Genomic DNA, 22,041 nt, shown 5'->3' on the forward strand with positions numbered 1-22,041 from the left:
TTGAAAATTTAAAGGTTCCCATTCTTTTTACAATTTTTTATAAATTTCTTTTTACAATTTACAAAGAACATTCACAAATTTTATGATTTTTACAAATTTCTTTACAAACATTTTCATTAACTACTTTTTGGTGATTATTATACGTGTAAAAATGCCTTAAAATGTTGATCCAGGAACTTTAGATCTGGAAAAGTGCCTTAGCTATAATCTAATCCGTCTCCCTCATTTTACAAGTGAGAAAATGGAGAGTGTGTGGCTTTCCCATGATAACCTGTCTCATTAATGGGGGAGCTGTAACTAGAGCCAGTCAGATCCTGTTTTCAGTCTGTCCTTTTCCTCTCTTATTGATAATTCTAAGGAATTGAATGCCTGATATGTATGGGGACATTACTGTACTGGGTATTGCTAAAATAGCAGTGACTAAACAGTCATTTAATTTTTCCTTGGAAGGCACACCAAGAGCCACAACGGAAAGCTTCGAAGAAGGCCTTAAATATCCCAAACAGATTAAAAGAGAGAGTCCTCCCATCCGAGCATTTGAAGGAGCTATTACAAAAGGAAAACCGTATGATGGAGTCACCACTATCAAGGAAATGGGACGTTCGATTCATGAAATTCCAAGGCAAGATCTTTTAAGTCAGGAAAGCCGAAAAACTCCAGAAGTAATCCAGAGTACAAGGCCCATAATTGAAGGTTCCATTTCTCAGGTAATGTTTTTGAGGGCAGGCCAATCTTTGCCTTTAGCAATCCCAGTTCCAGTCAGAAAATTGTAGGTTTAGTTCTGGAAAAGATCTTTGAGGTCATCTCGTTCAGCCCCCACATTTTAAAAGACCTGAGGCCCTCAGGGATTTTAGTGACTTGCCACAGTAGTGATTGCCACAGTCAGGATCTAAACTCAGACTCTTTGACTTTAAATTTAACACTCTTTCTACCATACGGTGCCTCTTTGTTCCCCGTTTCTATAAAAGCTTAGAAAACAAGACCCAGCGCTCATAACAGGACTTTATGACATGGGGAGCAGGGGTGGGTCAGGAGTACAGATACAGAAGCTATCACCATAGTAAAATTTATTTATCTTATTCATAGCATGTAGAGTTTTTGATTCAGAACAGGGAGTTCTAGTTAGGTAGCTCAAGTCAAATGCTTGAAACAGGGAGTAAAAACAGTTTAATTTTTTTTTTAATTAAGTCTTTTACATATTCCGGGATAAATATTCATAATGCTTGTTTTTCTCTTTTTAGGGCACACCCATAAAGTATGAAAGCAGCTCTAGTCAATCTGCCATTAAACATAATGTCAAGTCCCTAATCACAGGCCCCAGTAAGCTCCCTCGTGGATTGTCTCAGCTGGAAATGGTTCCAGAGAACATCAAGGTGGTGGAACGAGGAAAGTATGAAGATGTAAAAGCAGGAGACCCTATCCGTTCCCGGCATACATCAGTCGTTAGTTCCGGTCCCTCTGTTCTAAGGTCAACCCTTCATGAACCTCCCAAAGCTCAGCTGAGTCCTGGCATTTATGAGGATACGAGTGCGAGGAGAACGCCTGTGAATTACCAGAGCACCATGTCCAGAGGGTCTCCCATGATGAGCAGGACTTCTGATGGTATGCTCATTTTGCAGTCTTGTCTCTCCCTCCTCATTAAGCTTTATGTCAATCACAAGCAGCAGTTTTCAAGTTGGAATTTTTAAATTAACACAAGTCCAAAGTGAATGTAACACTGGATTTCACTTTTGATAGGTACCCACATTTCTCTCTGTCACCAGACATAGCTAGCTAAGTGCTTACTGTCCCTAGACAGGGACAAAGATGAAAGCCCCTGCTCTCAGGGAGCCTAAACTCTATTGGGAAGTTCCAGTTATTCCTTTGGATAATTATCCCTTTTCTCAAGACAATATGAATGCTTACCTTAATGAAGGAGAACATTCTTTAGGGAAGTTCATGTTAAAGTGATGTAATATAGGCTCCATTCTCTTTAGTCTACCTTATGTACCATTTTCATTAGTGCCTTTGTTGATACTTTAAAAGAAGAATTCAGCTTAGTCAAGATCACATTCTCAGGGTGGCTAGGTGGTGAAGTGAATAGAGCACCGGCCCTGGAGTCAGGAAGACCTGAGTTCAAATCCGGCCTCAGACACTTAACACTTACTAGCTGTGTGACCTTGGGCAAGTCGCTTAACACCAATTGCCTTGCCTTCTCTGCTCCAAAAAGAAAAAAAAAATCACACTCTCAACATAGTCAGATGGGCCAAATGAATTACTCCTGATTTCTAATGGCTGGAAAGGCAAAAGTGCCTCAATCCCAATGCTGTGAAGCATCTGCCATTGAGCTATAAAACTACTCAGAAGTGAGATCAACATGTTGTTCTGCTTCTTTCCATCAAAAAATACCAGGCTTTTCTAGTCCAAACCCAGCTATAGAGGGCATGTTGTGAGACTGTCCTTGTGGTGCAGGCAGCCACGTAGATGACCCGTGGTTTTTGTGGGTATCAAACTCCTAGAAAGAGGAGAGCCTGGGTCTGGGCTTCCTCAGAGAATTTTGTCAGTATTAACTCATGACTTCATCTCATTGGTGGGACCAAGAGGCCTTGAGGTTGTTGTCAGCTAATTCCACTCTTGTTCTGTTCGTGTGGCTTTGGTCTTGAACTCAGTGGTTCAGTCATCAGGAGTTACTGAGTACTCACTAGGGCTAGGACTGAAGTTTTGGAAGTCAGAGGCTTTCATGAAAGAGGAACACAGAACAGAGTACTAATAATTAGAAAAAATACAAACCTATGTGAATGAGTAGGGTATAAAATGAATGCTAACAGACTTGTTCACACAGTGTTAGAGGCTCCTTAGCTATGAATGGCACAATCAGGTAAGGCTGAGAAGGCTTTCTCAATGCAGCAGGCTTCTGAGCTGTCCTCCCTAGTCTTCTGTGAGTCAGCATCCCACTCCTGACCCTTTGGGGCTCACTAGCTCAGCCAGGACTTTGTTTATTCCCCCAAAGGGATCTAAATTCCTTAAATACACAATCCTCATGTCACTGACACCAAAGCAAAATGGATGGCTCTGTCCTTCCTATTCATACTTGGGAGCTGTCCCTGGGTGACATTCCACTTTCAGTATTTCCCCTCTTATTCATTTCAACATGATTTTATTTGTATAAACTAGGAGGGAATTCCTCCTTTAATCCCTTTAAAGTGTGACTCATGCCTCACTAAGAATGGCCCTCACCATTCCACATGGTTTAAAGGTTGTGAGACATGTAGCACAGCAGTTAAGATCCTCCTGTGTGCCAGCCATGATATGCGCAGGGATACAAAGAAAGACAGAAGACAACACCTCCTTTGCAAGGAGCTCCCAGTGCTTTGGCGGGAGAAGAAAGTGTTGAAGATTGCGTTATTAATAATTAGAAAATTAGGTGAAGAATGGGACCGCTGAGAAGGTGATTGATTGTCAACGTGTTAACCACCTTTTTATTTCAAAATCAGGCAACCAATAAGCATTTATTAAAGGCCTGCTGTGTGCTGGGCACTGTGCTAAGTGCTGGGGATACAAAGAGTATGAAATGGGGGGTTATTGCCGTATTCCAGAAGGGGTCCTCCTTTCAGGATCTCATGTGCCAGCCAGCTCAGTGGCATTGAAATATGGAGCATCTCCGATGGGCACAAAGGTGAGCCCTCCATGTTCCCAGCCCTTGGTGAGCTTATGCAACACCACAAGTACAGATAATTTTTTTCCCTACATCTGCACAGATAGAATAGAAAATGATTTTTATGATACAGTTCTTGTTTTTAAGATGATAAAATGTATAAAATGTTCCCATGAATCCTTGATAAATGGATCAATTATGTCATCTGTCTTAATGCATGGTACTACTTTTTCAGCTGCTGTTTCTTCTGGGAAGTCTGCAAATCATGAAAGGAAATCTACACTTACTCCTACCCAAAGAGAAAGTGTACCTTTGCCGTCTAAGTCTCCAGTCCCAGGGGTGGACCCTGTTGTCACCCACAGCCCCTTTGAGCCCCACCACAGAGGCAGTGCGCCAGGGGAGGTCTATCGAAGCCATCTTCCTGCACATCTGGATCCTGCAATGCCATTTCACAGGGCACTGGACCCCGGTGAGTGTTGTTTGGGGCAATAGAGGCTTATGACTTAATTATTTAAAAGAAGAGAGTATGTGTTTATTAGACAAGAGGTTCTTTCCCTCTTTTCTTCCCCCCCTCCATCCACTGCTTCAGAATACAGAGGCTGCAGCAGCCCTGTACTACATGGGAAGCCTGTTAACATCATCTGTTCATAGAGACTATTTCCATGGCAACGGACATTTATAGCAACATTAACAGAGATCTTTTCCAGGATAATTATTCTCTTAGAAGTTTTAGTGAAGCACAAGTAACATTAAACGCCAAAGCCCCCTGACTCTTTAATGTCATCTCTTGGTATTGCCCGGCCTATAGTGCTCTCCTTCTGTGTCCATGGCTGAGATTTACATTCTCTCCACTGGCTCAGAGTATCTTAAAGTAACACATTTTCTAGGAGAACAACCTGAGGGCCACAGACCTCCTAGACTACATACACACATTGACTCTTGCCCATGTTGCTTTCCTATCTGGAGTGCTTTACTCTTTTTCTCAACTCAGAACATGAGCATCTGTTGTCCCTTTCAATTTAGCAGGTATTGGCTGAGAGTCCGCTATGTATCCGGCACCGTACTGCATCCCCCCCCCGAGGAGCTCACATTCTATTGATCAGGGAAATAATATGGATAACAGATAAATAGACAGATTAAGTAATTTAGGAGGGGCACGCTAACAGCCCCCAAAAGAGGATATTGCGTCTAGGGTTAATTGAGCCAAACAGTTTTCATTGTTTTCTTTAATATGGCTTTGCATTCTTGGTCTCATTTAGTAGCGACAGAACCGAGCAGGCTAAATTAAAGCTAACAACTGCAGAGAGCAATCACTGGCATTTTGAAAAGGGCTCCAGTTGCTTATAAAAATTTTTGGAAAGCTTTCTTATTACTACCAGTATTCTCAGGCTTTAGGGAAGCAGATTTTCAGTCATCCAATGGGCCATGTAGTTTCCTAGAGTCCTCCACAAACCAAATCATCACCAGAGGCAAGTTGTAGTGGCCTCTGGAGAAAAAATGCTTTAGCGTTAGGCCATCTTTCATTTTCTTCCCCAAACAAAGCATCTTTGGTCTGTGTTAGCTTGTGATTTTTATACAAAATTAGGTTGGAAGTTAGGTCTTAGACATTAAAAAAAGCCTTCATTATATTATCCCATTATGATGCATGTCCGTGTATGTCTTTTTTCTAAAGTCAGTCCATTTTTTTAATCAACTGTTGATCAGCCCAGATCAGACCCGTTTCTGCCCTCCACCTACCAGTCACTAAGTCTATGGTTCACACCTTTGTAATTTAAGGCTAAGTGTTTATTTTATTATCCATCTAACCTTTCTTTCCCCAAGAAAAATCAAGATGACTATTTATAGTATGCCATTCTGATCCAATGTTCTCATGAATCTGATGGGACAGAATTAAATCTCTTCTAAAGAAAAGGAATGGTGTAGGTGGTTCTTGGGGAGAACATTATAATTAAACTATTTAGAAGTACTTGGAAATGAAAACTCCTGGAGAATTCTCTTAGATATTGTTAGAAGCACTAAAAAGATGAGTAATTTTTAACCTTTTTTCTTCCATTTCGCCTTGAATGTAGTAGGACTACCTAAGTGATAGCTGGTCAGCGATGCTGCTTGTGTATCACGGCCTAGGGCATTGTTTTTGCTCTTCACAGACGTTGTCATTAGCTTTTTAGACTTCTCATGTATGTTGGGCTGCCTCCTCCAGAGACTGAACTTCCTGTCTGTCTGTCTCTCTCCTACAGCAGCCGCTGCATACCTGTTCCAGAGACAGCTTTCCCCAACGCCAGGTTACCCAAGTCAGTATCAGCTTTACGCAATGGAAAACACAAGGCAGACAATTCTAAACGATTATATTACCTCACAACAGATGCAAGTTAACTTGCGCCCTGATGTAGCCAGAGGACTCTCCCCCAGAGAGCAACAAATAGGTCTCCCATATCCTGCAACCAGAGGTATGTCTCTCTGATTCCTCTAGCGAATTCCCCTTCTTGTGTTAGAGCACAGTTTTCTGTGGTTTTTGCCAAGGCCACCATCTCATAGAGCTTTTGAAGGCCTTCTAGTCTATGAAGCCCACGTGGTGTCCAGAGCAGGGGAGTCAGTGCACAATAATAGTGTTCCCATGTCTATGTAGCATCCAAGGGCTTGCAAAAGCACCTTATTGAGAAGCTGAGGAGATTCTGAGATGGTAGGTGATTTGACAAGAACACACCGTTGGTGAAGTGTCTGTAGCAGGATTTAAACCCAGGTCTGCTGACTCTTAAGCTCAGTACCATCTACTGCCCCATAGCATTTACCTTTGCCACACTTTATTTAGTAGGCATGAATTACATAAAGGAGCTCTAGGAGTGTGACTCTTCCAAGTTACAAGGTGAAGCTTTTAGAGCCAACCTTCTACCAGCTTCTTTGTTGGGCTCCTGGAACTGTGGTTTCCTGATAGGTGCCAGAATCCTCAGAATTTTCTGTTCTGTTGGTGAATGAGTTAGAAAATTAATGGAGGAGGATCTGTATAATTTGTGTGTGTTCCATGTGTCAGCGGAGAGGCAAAGTGGGTAGAGAGCTGGCCTTAACAGCAACAAGTCATTGAGCTCAGAAATCTCAGAGGGCCAGGCCCCTGCCAGTTGACTTGAGAAAACAAGGACAAAAATCCTCATCTCAGTGCATTCATCTTTATGACAGGAATCATTGACTTGACCAATATGCCTCCCACCATCTTGGTGCCTCATCCTGGGGGTCCAAGCACTCCTCCAATGGAAAGAATCACTTACATACCAGGTACCCAGCTGGCCTTCCCTCCCAGACCTTACAATCCTGCTTCAATGTCTCCAGGTAAGAATCCTTGCTCTGCTTCCCCTTGATTAGAAGTACTGCCTGGTGATTTTCCACCAGTGCTTCATGAGTGTAAATTTAGAATTAGGAGGGGCCCTGGCTTGATTGTATCCATTCTCCTCATTTTAGAAAGGAGGTAAACTGAGGCCCAGGGGGGTTCAGTGACATCCAAGGTCATTCCAGTACAAAGTATTTGAGCTGGCTTTGGATGCAGGTCATCTCCTCCAGAGCCTGCCCTCTTAGCACCACACCTTTCTGATTGCTATGGTGCTATTTATTGTTGGGTTTTGGTTAGCAATAATATGTTCATGTATCTCAAGTTGACAGTGGACCAATGTCTTGGAGAAACATTATAAAATCATTGTATTCATCAACATTTTCAGCTGAACTCCTTTAATGATAAAACAGGCATAGCCTTCAAGTCTAGAGCTCTTTGTAAAAATTGCACTCATTTGAAAATTTAAGTTTCATTGCTGTTCCTCATGGGGATGTGAAAACCTATGGATTGGTGTATTTACAGGCCACCCTTCACACCTGGCTGCATCTGCTGCTGCAAATGTTGAGAGGGAACGTGAAAGGGAAAGGGAGAGAGAGAAGGAGCGTGAGCGGGAGAGGGAACGAGAGAGGGAACGGGAGCGGGAAAGGGAGCGAATTGCTGCCGTCTCTTCAGAGCTCTACCTTCGTCCAGGTAAGAGATGGAAGGCATGAAGTTCATTTTCTTATTCTTTAGTGGAGAGAGAGAGAGAGGCACAATCAGTGTTATTGGCATTCTAAGATAAGTTCGCCAAAGTGAATTTGGGAAGTCTAACCCCATTTTTAATACTAGACAATTTTTTTTATGCTAACAGACAGATATACATATATATGTGTGTGTATATATATATATATATACATACATACACACAATATACATATACACACACAATATATATATACACACACTACATATACACACCATATATACACACACTATTTATACACACACACACACAATTTTTTATGCCAGCAGACAGATACACACACACACATACATGTGTATATACATTTAGAACAGAGGTTCTTAACCTGGGGGCCATTAGTCCAATGGATAGACTTCAGGACATTCAGGAACTTGGCTGGGGGACAAAGTTTGCATCTTTATTTTCACTAACCTCTACCTGAAATTTAACATTTGTTTTGATTCACTTCCCTGCCAAAAGGGTCTGTAACACAGAAGGTCATACCTCTTGTAGAGGAAGAGCCTGAGGTCCAAAATGGGCTGCTCCCAGGTCACAGCAGGGTTTAGGTGAAGACCCTAGACTTAAAGCCACATCTCCCAACTCTCTCTTAGTTCTCTCGCCATTATACGTACTAGTGTATGTAAAAAGGAATCCTGCAAACCCTAATAATCTGTAGGAAGTAAGATTTTCATAAGAAAATGTCAGCACTAGAGATGTTTTCCTTTTGAAAAATACCAACATGAGATTATGAATGTTTTACAGTGTTCATTATTTTCATGATTTTTTTCAATGAAAATACTTATTTTCCCCCTGGTTTCTTTTCCAATTCATGCTGGATATTCCACACCCTAAATCCCAGCAGCCCATTCTGACTTCTCCCAGTACATCCCAGACCCTGAAGTGATCTGTGGCCAAATTCATTTGGCTAGAACTGCCCCCCTCCGGCTTGCTCACTGATCCGTTCCGCGTTGGGGTGAAAAGGGCACCTGATTCACTGCCATTCCAGAAAGTACAAAACACCTTCTGCTTTTTTCTCATGACAGAAAAGAAAAACCAGTCACTTCATGTTTTCATTTCAGTTATAATTTTGTAGAAAAGTTATAGTTTTGTAGAATTGCCCATTAATAATAGATATTTAATGTAACTGAATGAATGAATGGAAAAAACATTTATTAGTCATATACTGTGCTGTGTGCTTGACAACCTCACTGTGCTACAGAAGCAAAGGCAGTCCCTGCCCTCAGGGAGCTCCCTTTCTAATGGGGATTCCAAACACCAAGTGCACGTGTAATGATGGAAAGCTGTAGGAAGCATTAGACAGCCTTCAGGAGAGTAGATTGATATTCAGATCATCCAGAAACAGTGGGGGGGAGGGTCGATTTTATTGTACTTTGTGATTCCAGAACTGGAATTGGGAAAGGAGGTAGCAAGGCAGCTGAGCTGTCTAGGGAGGAGATGACTGGAAAGTAGGGAGTGGATTTGTCCTGGTGCTTGAGGCTTTTCTGAAAGTGTTCCAGAGACATTGTTAGGATTCAGGACATCTTGAGCCCGGGACTGTCAGGTAGGGAAAGTCTGTGGGGGCAATGTCAGGAAGGTAGGTATTCAAGTGATTGGATGCTCGTTGTTTCTCTCTTCTGAGGTGATTTGGATATTTCAGTCATCAGAATTTGAGGTTGTCTCTTAAAAAATAGCCAGGAAGGAGAATGTCACTGGCCTCCTTTCTCTTGCCTTGAGAACACCAGGGAGCTTCCAGGCCTCCCCTGGCCCCTCACTCTGCTTATTTCTCTGTCCACACCCCTGCAGGTTCTGAGCAGCCTGGACGGCCTGGCAGCCACGGTTATGTCCGCTCCCCTTCCCCCTCAGTGAGGACTCCAGAAAATCTTCTGCAGCAAAGATCCACTATTTTCCAGGGACCCAATGGAACCAGCGTCATCACCCCCTTGGATCCTGCTGCGCAGCTACGCATCATGTAGGTCCTGCGTACGTCTCTTACCAAGGAATGTATTTCTTTTGCTCACCTCTTGTGGATGAGTTAAAACTGAATGTCATTATGACATAAAAACATGCTTCTATCCTACAAGTTTTGACTTTTGTGCAGTGAATTCTTGTTCTCGTGCAGCTCTGTGAATAGGCCCGCCCTTCATAGGCACCTCCAGCTCCTGTTTGGGAATGTTTGCAGTGGACACTTGGTCGTGGCTGAAAGCCCCAGCTTCTGGTTTTTGCGGTTCCTTGTCATTGTCAGGAACATGGAGGCCTCATTCTGACACTGTTTCTTAGTTCACCTTTCACTCCCTCAACGCATGTGGCCCTCACAGCAGCCCCTGAGCTAGCTAGGCAGGGCTCAGGGACGTCAGGGAGGTGCCTGCCCGTGGCAGAGCCGGAGGCGTCGATCGAACACCTCTCTTCCGACTCTTCTCCAGTTTTCTTTCCTCTCCAACCACATGCTCGTTGATTTGTTGATGTTACTTATTTGCAGGCAGCTGCCCCCTGGCGGGCCTTCCCTAACTCCCGGCTTGCCTGCCTCCCGTTACAACACTGCAGCTGATGCCTTGGCTGCTCTGGTGGATGCCGCTGCTTCAGCCCCTCAGATGGAAGTGACCAAAGCCAAGGAGAGTAAGCACGAAGCGTCCAGGCTGGAGGAGAGCCTGAGGGGCCGGCCGGCCATGGCCGCTGAGCCGCAGCCGCAGCCCCAGCAGCTGGAGCAGAAAGCCCTGGAGGCAGACAAGAGGCCTGCCCCGTGCCCATACACCCCGTCCGCTTTCCCCAGCGGCAAGCCACAGGGCCAGGCGTCCTCAGTCGCTCATGCTGAGGCTGGAAAAGAGAAAGCCCCTCCTCCAAAATCCCGGTACGAGGAGGAGCTGCGGACACTAGGGAAGACCACCATCACCGCGGCCAACTTCATCGACGTCATCATCACCAGGCAGATCGCCTCAGACAAGGACGCGCGGGAGCGTGGCTCTCAGAGCTCCGACTCTTCCAGTAGCTGTACGTATCCGTGCTGTTGGTTCTGAAGACCGAGAGGTCAGTCACTGGGCACCAGGTGGGTTAGAGCAGGCCTGGCTTCCAGGGCCACAGGCTGGTCATACGTTTGCTGAAAAGAGGCATGTGCCAGTAGCAGCATCCAGGGGTCTGCAAGAGCAAAATGGCTGAGACCGCCGCCCGGTCAGGCGGCCGGCAGGGTGTCCTGGAGGAGTGGGAAGGCCTGTGCTTAGAGCCAGCCCCAGAAGCCCAGATAAGATGCTGCCAAGAGCTGGGGAGAAATTAAGTGAGATTCAGTTGCCTTTCTTTTATCCACATTAATAGAGTAGAACAGAAGTGCCCATTATCCCAAAACCATTTGTTTGGCTGTACATCACATGCATGTGTAAATGTACATATATGTAATATGGATGTAACATATAGGGACACCTAGATAGTGCAATAGATAGAACACCAGGCCTGGAGGCAAGAAGACTCCTCTCCCTGAGTTCAAATCCAGTCTCAGACAGTTACTGGCTGTGTGATCTGGGCAAGTCACTGTACCCTGTTTGCCTCAGTTTCTCATCTGAGCTGGAGGAGGATGAGTGGACTCGTCTCCCCTGCCTTTGCCTACTTGGCATGGGAGGCAGGTCTGGAATATGTAGGATCCAGGGATCAACAAAGGGCTGGGAAGATTTCTTTTGTGATGCTGTCATATGGTGATGGTCTCATCCTGGAAAGAAGGCTTCTTAAAGAGCTCTGTGGCAGAAAGAGCTGGGGAGGAAGGAACAGGAAATGGGCTGGGCAACATTCAGGAGAAAGTCATAGAACTGCGTGGTGTCCTGACACCGCAAAGAACCAGAGGGCAGCAGATACCTATAACCAACATCATTCCCTGGAGGTTGGACTTTTCTCCTTTACCTCTGGTGTATATTCCTCAGTTTAGGCTAAATTCAGCAGGTGGAGCTGATGCTGAGGTCCTGATGAGAGGGTAACAGTATGGCCTCCTCCACCACATTCTGCCACAGGCAAAGTTGAAGCACCTGTTTCCACCATGTGGGACTGTAGCTCCTCAGGAAGGGCCAGAACTAAATAGAGGGTGGGGAGGGAGACATTTGTAGTTGTGCCCTCTAGAAGGAGTAATTGGTCAGTAGTAGCCATTTTTGTTTTTTGTCATTTGGAAAGTTATATGCAAATCCTGGCAGATTCTCCACTAGCTTGTCACCTGTTTTTTCCTTGCCGAAAACACTAGTTGGACTTAAGGACCATTTGTTTTCCTCCAAGTATTCTCTGATATTTGCATAGATTGCCTTGGCTTTACATAGTAGTTTAGAATTTATTTGAAATGACTTTGGTAGGCCTAATTCCACTTGTCTACAAAAATGCTTTCCTGTGTCATGTCAGAGAAGCAGTGTGGGTGGCTCAGAAAGCTTTCTAAAGGATGAGGATTTTCTCTGTCACACCAGACCATCAGAATTAGGCAGCCAGCCTCAAGGCCTGTGCCTCCATCACCCAGCTCTGAAAAGCGTTTCATTGAGCCATCTTTTCCAAGACAGTTTCACTGTTCTCTTGGCCGTTTTTTAAAGGACTTATAAAATGGTGGTAGTGGTGCTGTCATCTCTCCCTTGTGATTTGTAATATTGAGGAAAATATCAATTGTGGTAAAGACATCTTTAAAAGGCAAATGTATTGCTTTGTTCTGTTTCAGTAATTGTACAGCTTTCTACATTAAGGGTTATCAGCAGGGGAATGGAGTGATTTTTTTTTTTCCCATTGAAATTTGTGGGCAGGTTGAAATTATGTTTTCAAATAATGTGCATTCCCTTTCTTGAAGTGTCGTCTCATCGATATGAACCGCCAGGAGATGCTATTGAGGTGATAAGCCCTGCCAGCTCACCAGCACCACCCCAAGAAAAACTCCAGGCCTACCCGCAGGAGTCCGCTAAGACAAACCCTGCAGAAAGTAAGCCCTCCTGAAAGCCCTGGCCCTTTGTGCTCGTTTCTGACCACCGGCAGGAAGCACGAGCATCTGCCAAGTAGGAAGAACAGAGAAGGAGAATTGCAGTGCAGTCTGAACCGCTGCTTACAGTCCGTGTGGCTTTCTCAGGCTAGCTTCTCACGCCCACCCGTTTACCTTTGTGCGCTGAGCAGATGCGAGGATGTGCACGCGCTCTTCATTTTTGGCATTAGCTAAAAATGTTAAAATTGGTCTTTGTTTCTGATTGTTACCTTTCAGTAAACTCTTTGCTTCTGGAAAATTTAAATATAGTTTTTAAAATTTTAGAATGAATCTAGAAATTTACATAGATGCCCTATTGAAAATAACTACTAATTGACGAAACCTTGGTTCTTTCCCTTTTGTGAATCATTGACATTTTGATCCAAGAAGAGACAAGCTCCGGTTGCTAAGCTTGACCCGGTTCTGATGCATGCTCCTCTTCACTTGCTGCTGTAGTCATTGTTCTGTGGGTGAAGAAGGAGTTAAGTGTCCAGTTCTGTGAGGACATGCCTTTGAAGTTAGCTGAGCGATTAGAGGGTCGTTGGGGAGACTCGAGAGAGAGTTGGCTCTGAACGCCAACCTTGGTGTCTGTCACCCATCAGGTGATCCCAGCAGACAGTATGATGGATCGCTGCCCCGATATCGACCCCAACAAGAGTCTCCATCTCCACAGCAGCAGCTGCCGCCGCCACCACCTTCTTCCCAAGCAGAAGGAATGGGGCAGGTTCCCCGGACCCATCGGCTTATCACGCTTGCTGACCATATCTGTGTAAGCTTCTGGCTGGGCTCCCTGCTGGGCTTGGTGGGTGTTCTGATTTGTTCCTAAGGGGGGGGCTCCAGCAAGGAGTGTGTTGAGGTTCCTTCTCTCTTCACGTGCATCTGTCCCCTTCCCCCTTACCCCCCACCTGCTTTTTTTTTTCCTCCAAATACCAAATTCTTCTGTTAGAGTGCATGGGTGTGTTACAGATGCTTAACCACCTCCTTCTTTCCCCATTAACAGCAAATTATTACACAAGATTTTGCTAGAAACCAAGTTGCCTCGCAGGCTTCCCAGCAGCCTCCCACTTCTACATTCCAGAATTCAGCATCTCCTTTAGTGTCTACTCCTGGGAGGGCAAAAATGTCAAGCCGTTACAGTCCAGAAGCCCAGCCTCAAGCTGTTCTTCATCCACGGCCTGGCTCCAGGGTGTCTCCTGAAAACCTTTCTGATAAATCCAGGGCAAGGTAAAGGCTTTGTGCAACCTCTGTACTGAACTAGCTTGTCTATATTAAAAGCCATTGCATCTGCCCATCTGGGGCCCTTCAGCAGGTCTCCTTGGTGCCTGTTGTTGTCACACCCAAAGACCACATCTTTTTTGTGACTCTTACGTGTCCAGAAGAGGGACCTCAGAGATGGTGATTAAGTTGTTGCCTTTAGTTTATTCTGACCAGAGTGGGCTGGGGACAGTTCAGACGCCTTTTCTCATCCCCTTTGTTGTGGTTATTCATACCTTGGTTTTTTTTAAATGCATTCTTGCCTAGCCCCTGATGAGGAAAGAATTATCACTGAGCACAGCACAGGGAAGCTAGACGTCTTGTGCTGAGAAATGTAAAAGTTCACATCCCTCTAAAGGGACCCTTTTTGGCATTTTGCCCTGGGAGTCGAAATGTTGAAATGCCACCAAAAGGTTAAGTGGGGTCAGAGGCTCATGAACAGCAGCAAGCACTTGGACTTCACAGTTAGAGGTTTGGTGTTCCTGAGGAGCTTGGCTTCTTTCTTTTGTCAACTCTCACACAAACTGACTCAGAAACAAAACTTTTTGGTTCTCTAAGGGGGCAACCTGAATGAGAAACTGTTTCCTCAGTGAATTTTCTCATACTTCCCCCTCCTTAGATAATGTCCAAATCATAATAGTTCTCTTTACCTTCTTAGAAGAAAGAGGAAAACTTTAAATTAGACTCAGGAGAGTGAGTTTGTTAATGGCTCATAGACCACAGTGATCAGTGGAAAAGGTCTTCCAGGTGCTCCTGGAAGTTAGAGGGGCTAGGAAGGTGGGCCTCCCTGAAGGAGCCTTTCCCACTGTTCCTGAGCATTCAGGCCTCTTACCAGTGCTGCCAGTTATTAGTGACAGATCAGACAAAAGACTTTCTTTGGCTCCTCATGTGGTAGTGCTGCCATGAGTCCCTGCGGCAGCCCCAGATGAGCTGACAGCTCAGAACCTGGCTTTACAAAGGCTTTGTGGCTTTTGCCGGTTTCTCATGATGTGTGTCTTGTCATCTCAGGCCTGGGAAATCTCCAGAAAGAAGTCACGTCTCCTCAGAACCCTATGAGCCGATCTCCCCCCCTCAGGTTCCGGTCATCCAGGAGAAGCAGGACAACATCCTGCTCCTGTCCCAGAACGCAGTGCCAGCAGAGCAGAGGTGAGCCCAGAGCATGTGCTGTGCGAGGGGCCGGGAGCTCAGCCGATTCCCACATTCTTCTGTTGTCGGCTCAGTGCCTCCCTTACCATGTGCTAAAGCAGCTCATCGCACAGGGGCTGTTTCTGTTTGTGGGGAGCTGAGTGCGGGTGCAAAAGCTTACTTAGTGGCCAGCTACATTTGGTGTCAGACCTGGGTCCAAGTCCTGGTCCTGCCTGCCAAGTCATCTCTGGCCATTTACATTTTATGGACCTTGTTCGCTTCATCTGTAAAATGAGTAATGCCATGCTTCCAGTGCCCCTTAGAGGGCTGCTCTGAGCACTGGCCAGTTAATATCTGCACAGGGCTTTGTGGCCTGCCATAATTGTCATCTTGGGGAGCTCTGTGAGGGCAAGAGCTCTTTCAGCTTTCTGTCCGTCAGCACTGGATGCGTGAAAGAAAAGCTTAGTCATAGTGCAGGATCATGTTCATTCCTCTATGAGAATTTTACTGTGTCATCTTTAAACTCCAGAAAACTTAAATGTTGTACTTGTTTAAAAAATCAAAGTTGTTTTTTCTTCCTTTGGGGGCTAACCAATCCCAGTCCTTTTTATAACTTCATTAAAGAACTTACTATAACCCTTCATACTAGACTCTGGAATTCCTTCTTCTGTTCCCCTGTCTTGAGCTAGAATGTGCCGATCTCTTTATTGTCCCCGGGGCTATCATGTTGTCGTCTGCTTCAGGGCCCGAGTAATATGTCAGTTCTTAAGGTGTATGATGCAGGTACCAGGACAGTGGGGTTTCCATCTGTGAAGAGACTGAGCCTTTCTCAAACAGTGGTTGAGTATGTGCTCATACTCAGGGTCTGTCACAGGGCCTTGAGTGACTATTGCAATGCAGTCTAGCCCCAGCTGGGAAGATGGTTTTATTCTAGAGTTCTAGTTTAACTAACGGTTTCTGGGAATTAATATCTTTAATATGGGTAATGTAGTTTGCACAAAGCTTCAGCTTGAACATTGTACGTGAGGAGTTTTCAAGACCTTTGTGAAAATTTGTTGAATGAGAGCTCAGGTGGGTAGTTGTGTCCTTAGATGGTTGGAACAGCATGAGCAGCAGTGTGCTGCTGAGGACAGAGTCACAGACTTGGAAGCAGAGGACCTGGGTTTGAGCAAGTCGTCTCACCTCTGGTTCCCTTCTGGCTCCTAACCCAGGTTAGAGACTAAGGCTAATCCATATCTCAGGAGTACCGCCAACAGTCCTAACAAATGGGGAAGGGCCTTTTGGTTCTGAGAGATGGGCACTGTATCCTGAATCCCTGTCGGCGCAACACTGTGGTAACATGACATCATGGTCTTCCTCACAGGAATGATTCCCGCTCACCAGGAAGCATTAGCTACCTGCCTTCCTTCTTCACCAAGCTGGAAAACACTTCACCCATGGTGAAATCAAAGAAGCAGGAAATTTTTCGTAAGTTGAACTCCTCTGGTGGAGGTGACTCTGACATGGGTAAGTGGGACTTATTTTATTAGCTGAAAACAAAACTGTATATCTTAAATGTACTACTAGTGACACTCTTGAAGTCACATTTTACCTCTCATCTCTCAAAACACAACAATAGTTTTTTATAATTTTGTAATTAAGGAAGAATTACTGAATAGCCAATGACTGTGTTTGTAGTAATAATATAAAGATGTAGGTGAAAATGGTAAAGGTTGTCAGTGTTACCTCTAATGGGGAATGGGCACTTAGGGTGGAGAGGAGAGGCCCAGACCCTGAAGCAGTAAAGCTTTGGAGTGCTTACTATCTGTTGATGTGCATGATTGGTTCTGGAGAGTGAACTTCAGTGTTTGATTTTTAATTCCAGCAGCTGCTCAGCCAGGAACTGAAATCTTTAATCTGCCAGCAGTCACTACCTCAGGTAAGACAAATAATGAAAACTTAGCCTTTTGGCTGAGGCTGAACATGGCACAATGGGAAACCTACTGATTTTGCTTCTGACCTAAATTCAAATCCTGACCCTGCTACTTACTACCACTTATTGTCTTTTTTTTTAATTTAATTTTTATTTTCAGTTCCAAGTGTTCTGCCTTCCTCTGCCCCTCATACCACCTATATAGAAGGCAAGAAATACAATATCCGCTATACATATAAAGTCATACAAGACATTTCTACATTAGCCATGCTCTGTTTCCCCACCCCCTCCATAAAAAAAAAGGAAAATAAAGGAAAATTCTTCACTCTGAAACCCTGAGTCCTCTCTCAGGAAGTGAATAGCATTTTTACATAATTAGTCCTTTCGAGTTGTGGTGGGTCATTGTATTGCTGAGAACAGCCAAGTCATTTACAATTCATCATTGCATAGTATTGCTATCACTGTGTACAGTGTTCTCATTCTGTGCTCATTTCACTTTGCATCAGTACATGTAAGGCTTCCAGAACCATCCCCTTCATCATTTCTTCCACCACAATAATATTCCATCATGCTCATATGCCATAATTTGCTCTGTCGTTCCCCAATTGATGGGCATCCCCTCAGTTTCCAACTCTTTGCAACCACACAACGAATTGCTATAAACATTTTTGTACATATAGGTCCTTTCCCTCTCTTTTTAAAAAAATTTCCTCTGTAGTGGTTTTGCTGGATCAAAAGGTATGCAAAGTTTTATAGCCCTTTGGATATAGTTCCAGATTTTTCTCCAGAGTGGTTGAACCAGTTCACAATTCCACCAACAGTATGTTAGTGATCCTGCTTTTTCACAACCCCTTCAGCATTTGTCTTTTTCCTTTTCTATCATATTAACCAAGCTGATAGGTGAGGTGGTACCTCAGAGTTGTTTTATTTTGCACATCTCTAATGATTAGTGATTTAGAGCATTTTTCCACCACAGAGCTTTGATGTTATTATTCTGAAAACTTCCTGTTCTTATCCTATGACCATTTTTCAATGGGAAATGGTTATTATTTTTATAATTTGATTTGGTTCAAAAAACTTACTGAAAAATTTTTCCCCCTGTTTCCTGCTCTTCTAATTTTTTGTTGCATTGATTTTGTTTGTGCAAAAAACTTTCCAATTTTATATAATTGAAAATTATTCGTTTTACCTCTTGTACCACTAATTTTCTACGTGACTTTAGACTTCATTTAACCTCTCTGGGCCTGTTTCTTCATCTGGACAATGGGAAAGTCATATTAGTTGATCCCTTTCAGTTCATAGATATTGTCCTATTTATGTGGCCTTGGAAAGTCATCTGACCTCTCTGAGCATTTATCACATCCATAAATTAAGGGGGTTAATGTGACAAGGCAATAAATAATTTTTGAAATTGAGCCTGGAATCATTGAACTCAGAGGCTACATGATTATTCCCTGCATTAATAAGGTAGTGGAAATGAAACAGCTGAGAATCATTAGCTTAAAAGAATAGCACATTTTAAAGGCAATGAGAAAGAGAAGGCAGAGATAAGCTCTTACCTTGGGGGTTGGGAACTTTTTTTTTTAATGTTAAAAGTTGTATTGGTTTCCTTTGTAATCCTATGTACTTCATTTTGTCCATTTGAAAAAGGATCCGTAGAATTCACCAGACTGCTGCCAGAGGGGTACATGACACACAAAAGGCTAAGCACTCGTGGTGTAAGGAAACCAGAGGAGACCATGTGAGGATTTAAGGAAGGGTAATGTTAGGTATTGGTTCAGGCATGATTAGGGTTCACTCAGGAAAGAAGCGGAACTAGCTCTGTGCTCCCAGGCACCTGGCTACTTTTCATGAATCGCTGGGTTGAGGTATAGACTGAGGTTCTTGGATGCCGATGGCACCTAGGAGTTCTGTGTTACCCAAGCAGTTTATCTCTTTTCCTGCTGCTCTCTTGGGTCCAGTCTTCTTGTAGTCGTTAATTAAGCATTTGGATTCTTTTTCTTCAGGCTCCATCAGTTCTAGAGGTCATTCTTTTGCGGATCCTGCCAGTAATCTGGGTCTAGAAGACATAATAAGGAAGGCTCTCATGGGAAACTTTGATGACAAAGGAGAAGATCATGGAGTTGTCTTGACACCACCTATGGGAGTGGTGTCAGGCAGTTCAAACCCATCCATGTTGAGCAATAGTGAAACACGCAGAGAGGAAACAAACCCATCACCTAATTCTGGTAAAGTTTGTTAAAAACTTACTATGTTCATCTAAGTTGGGATGGCTTTTTTAGAAGATATCATTTAGGCCTGCAGCAGTGACACTGGAGTGTGGGGGAAGCCCCCCCATCTTTTCAATGCTGAGAATGTGAAGGAAGCTCAGTATTTTATCATCAGTTCCTAAGAAACCCTGCCCACTCCCAGTTTTAGGGACAGTGTGTTTAGGCTGGAAGGTCAGAAAAAAAAAGAGTAAGCAATCGTATATGATCTTCCCACCATTTTACAGGCATTAAAGAAGATAGGAATTGCTATTTCAGAGCATTCGTGTTCCCACTGAAGGTGCTTGGTTATTTCCTAAACAGTTCTAAATAATTTGGATTTCCCTCTAAAAGATTGCTTTACTTTAATTTGTATTTAGTTTATGTATGTATGAATACAAACATGGTTTTTAATCTTAGAACCTTGATGTATCACGAGTGATTTTTTTCTTAATATGAATCTTGCTTTCAGGTGGGGGAGTTGGCAAACCGAAGCTAATTGGCAAGTCAAGTAGTAGGAAGTCTAAATCGCCTATTCCTGGGCAGGGCTACTTAGGAACTGAAAGACCTTCTTCAGTGTCATCTGTCCATTCAGAAGGCGACTATCACAGGCAGACACCTGTGTGGGCCTGGGAAGATCGGCCCTCTTCCACAGGTGAGCGACTTCCTGGGGACTAGGAAACAAGCATTTCTGACCATTTACACCTGTATTATTTCTTTCCAAGGCAGTTATTTTACATCTTGAGAACTGTGTTCCCCACTAGTCACTGCTTAGTGTCCAGCTTACTTTCCTGCACAGAATCTGGGTGGACAGAGCGCTCCCACAAAAATGCCCGACTCGTTTTTGGAGAGAGAGATGGGTGGGGATGGGCTAGGAGAGCTGCTGGTCTAATATCTTAGGTGGTTTCTGACACTAGTTGAAGCGTCCATAAGCATGCAGTTCATAGCAAACAAGTGGCTGTTTTGGGGAGAAAGGCATAAGCTTGTAGTCTCAGGTATTTTCATCATCTTCGGTAAGTATGAGGGGGCTCATCTCCAAGGCATGATCGTTCTTGTTGGCCCTGGCAGCATATGAAACAAGGGGAAGTACAGAATGACCCTCCGCTCTCTGCAGCCCCCTCCTTTTCTACAGCGATGGTACCAAGTGGCCGAAAGATGGCCTCACTTATAGTTGTAAGCATTTCTGTAGAGCTTCATATGTTACCCCGTTTGATCCTCCCACCATGTGAAGTAGGTGCCATTTTATTCCTCCATTTCACAGATGACAGAACTGAGGTCGAGGGAGAGGCGGTGATTTGTCCAGAGTCACTCTGTTAGTGTGGATCTGAGGTGCAGGACACAAGCTCAGTCTGGGACTAGCAAGAGGAACTGAATTGCCCCTTTGAAAGTGTTAATGAAGCCAGATAGCAAAAGAGAAGTATAGCTGACTGGCTCACAAGAAGGAGTGGACAGGAGTGGCCTTGTCTTTTTCTTAGACCACGTCCATGCTCCCTGCAAGTACAGGAGACACTGACTCTGAAAATCCATTTTTCTTAAATACACTCAGCCAAGATCAGTGCAGGTGTAGCTCTCCAGGTCACCACATGTGGCAAGGCACCCCGTTCAGTAATAACCCGGGCAGGAATTAAGAGCCTGTCAAATCTGAAGTGCATAACGATTTGGATAGAATTCCCCAGAGGAAGACCTTTTGCCTTATTCTGATTCCAGGTCTCCATGCATTCTGATCCTTCCCCATTGAATCCAAGGCCTGAGCAAAGCAGATAATGAATGCCAAAGACATTCTCCTACTCCAGGGTCTTGGTCCTTGTGTGGCCAGAGGGGGAACACCCAAGTAGGAGAATGGAGAATAGTCTCAACAAAGGAAAGCTCTTACCATAACCACTTCCCTAGGGTCTGAATAACTAATGCCATCAAATCTGACACCAAACTGGACCTGGGGTCAGTGCAGTAGCACGTGCTAATTGTTGATATACTAAGAGGACAGCAGCTTGAGCCGGAAAACTGGCTTCTAGATTCAGAGGCATCTTTAGTCCAACCACCTGCAGAAAATACTCTCTGGAATTAGAAGCTAAGGGCTTACAGTGCCCCCTTTGCTTAGAACTTATCCTGTGGCCGTGGTGAGGTCCTTTCCTGCCTTTTGGTCAGCTCCCTGGGCTGTGGGCCCACTTCCTATGACTATCACTTCCCCCTCATAAAGACATCCACCAGGCAGTGAAAACACATTCTTTGGTCAAAGTATAACAAAATCTCCTGCACACCCCCTGACCTTTATCTGTCACTAGACAGAAGGACTAATTGGTCACCTCACCCTTTTACCACCCCTCTGCCTCATCCCCACCCCCCCCACCTCTTTGATACGGTCTGAATCTGTTCTTCCTCCATTGCCAAACCCTCTTTGGATTTCAGGGAAATGATTTACCTAAACCACCCAAGAGGAAAAGGTGGGACTGAGGGCAGATGCTGCCTGTGCAAAGCAACTAGTCCTCTTAGTGAAAGCCGAAGAAACACAACTGGTTGATATTATGAAATTTAGTCCATCCCAGCATTGTTCTAGAGGTGAAGTGGATTCTGTCTACAGCATCATTCCAACTACCCAAGGAACACTATGGTTGTGGGCATAGTGTTGACCCAACCCACTATGAAATGGTCACCCTTTGTGCAGCTTCAGCAGAGTGCCACTGCCTGTCCTCTTCTGCCCCCACAAGAAGACCTCACTTGCTGGTCTAACAAGGGACACTAAGAAATCCACACAAACAAGCATCAAAGTAGTATTTATCGTCCACATTATCACAAAGAGGTAGCCAGAGCTGACAGTAGAAGTGGCAGGTTGTCTGAAAAAAATTGCCCTTCAGAGGTCAACGGGTTTCATGGAG

The 22,041-nt window shown here is 44.4% G+C and overlaps 1 protein-coding gene across 12 annotated transcripts in view; it reads left to right on the top strand.

The window, feature by feature from the left end:
- The window catches only part of NCOR1 (nuclear receptor corepressor 1), a 211,728-nt gene that overhangs the window by 180,095 nt on the left and 9,592 nt on the right, over window positions 1-22,041 (top strand). For 8 of the 12 annotated variants that reach the window (XM_069089582.1, XM_069089581.1, XM_069089591.1 and 5 more), the window contains 16 exons: window positions 451-707; window positions 1,242-1,602; window positions 3,870-4,103; window positions 5,872-6,081; window positions 6,806-6,955; window positions 7,476-7,643; window positions 9,478-9,643; window positions 10,151-10,659; window positions 12,467-12,595; window positions 13,234-13,400; window positions 13,632-13,855; window positions 14,894-15,031; window positions 16,374-16,516; window positions 16,875-16,928; window positions 18,929-19,150; window positions 19,641-19,823. In XM_069089582.1, the coding sequence (XP_068945683.1) occupies window positions 451-707; window positions 1,242-1,602; window positions 3,870-4,103; window positions 5,872-6,081; window positions 6,806-6,955; window positions 7,476-7,643; window positions 9,478-9,643; window positions 10,151-10,659; window positions 12,467-12,595; window positions 13,234-13,400; window positions 13,632-13,855; window positions 14,894-15,031; window positions 16,374-16,516; window positions 16,875-16,928; window positions 18,929-19,150; window positions 19,641-19,823 (3,315 nt within the window). The remainder of the gene's footprint in view (window positions 1-450; window positions 708-1,241; window positions 1,603-3,869; window positions 4,104-5,871; window positions 6,082-6,805; window positions 6,956-7,475; window positions 7,644-9,477; window positions 9,644-10,150; window positions 10,660-12,466; window positions 12,596-13,233; window positions 13,401-13,631; window positions 13,856-14,893; window positions 15,032-16,373; window positions 16,517-16,874; window positions 16,929-18,928; window positions 19,151-19,640; window positions 19,824-22,041) is intronic. The other 4 variants (XM_069089584.1, XM_069089586.1, XM_069089587.1 and 1 more) reach the window with 4 other exon arrangements.

The sequence above is a fragment of the Petaurus breviceps genome, unplaced genomic scaffold (genome assembly GCF_028583685.1).
Source record: "Petaurus breviceps papuanus isolate PSGF00001 unplaced genomic scaffold, PetGlider_PUasm1.0 186, whole genome shotgun sequence".
In the NCBI taxonomy this organism is placed as follows: Eukaryota; Metazoa; Chordata; class Mammalia; order Diprotodontia; family Petauridae; genus Petaurus; species Petaurus breviceps.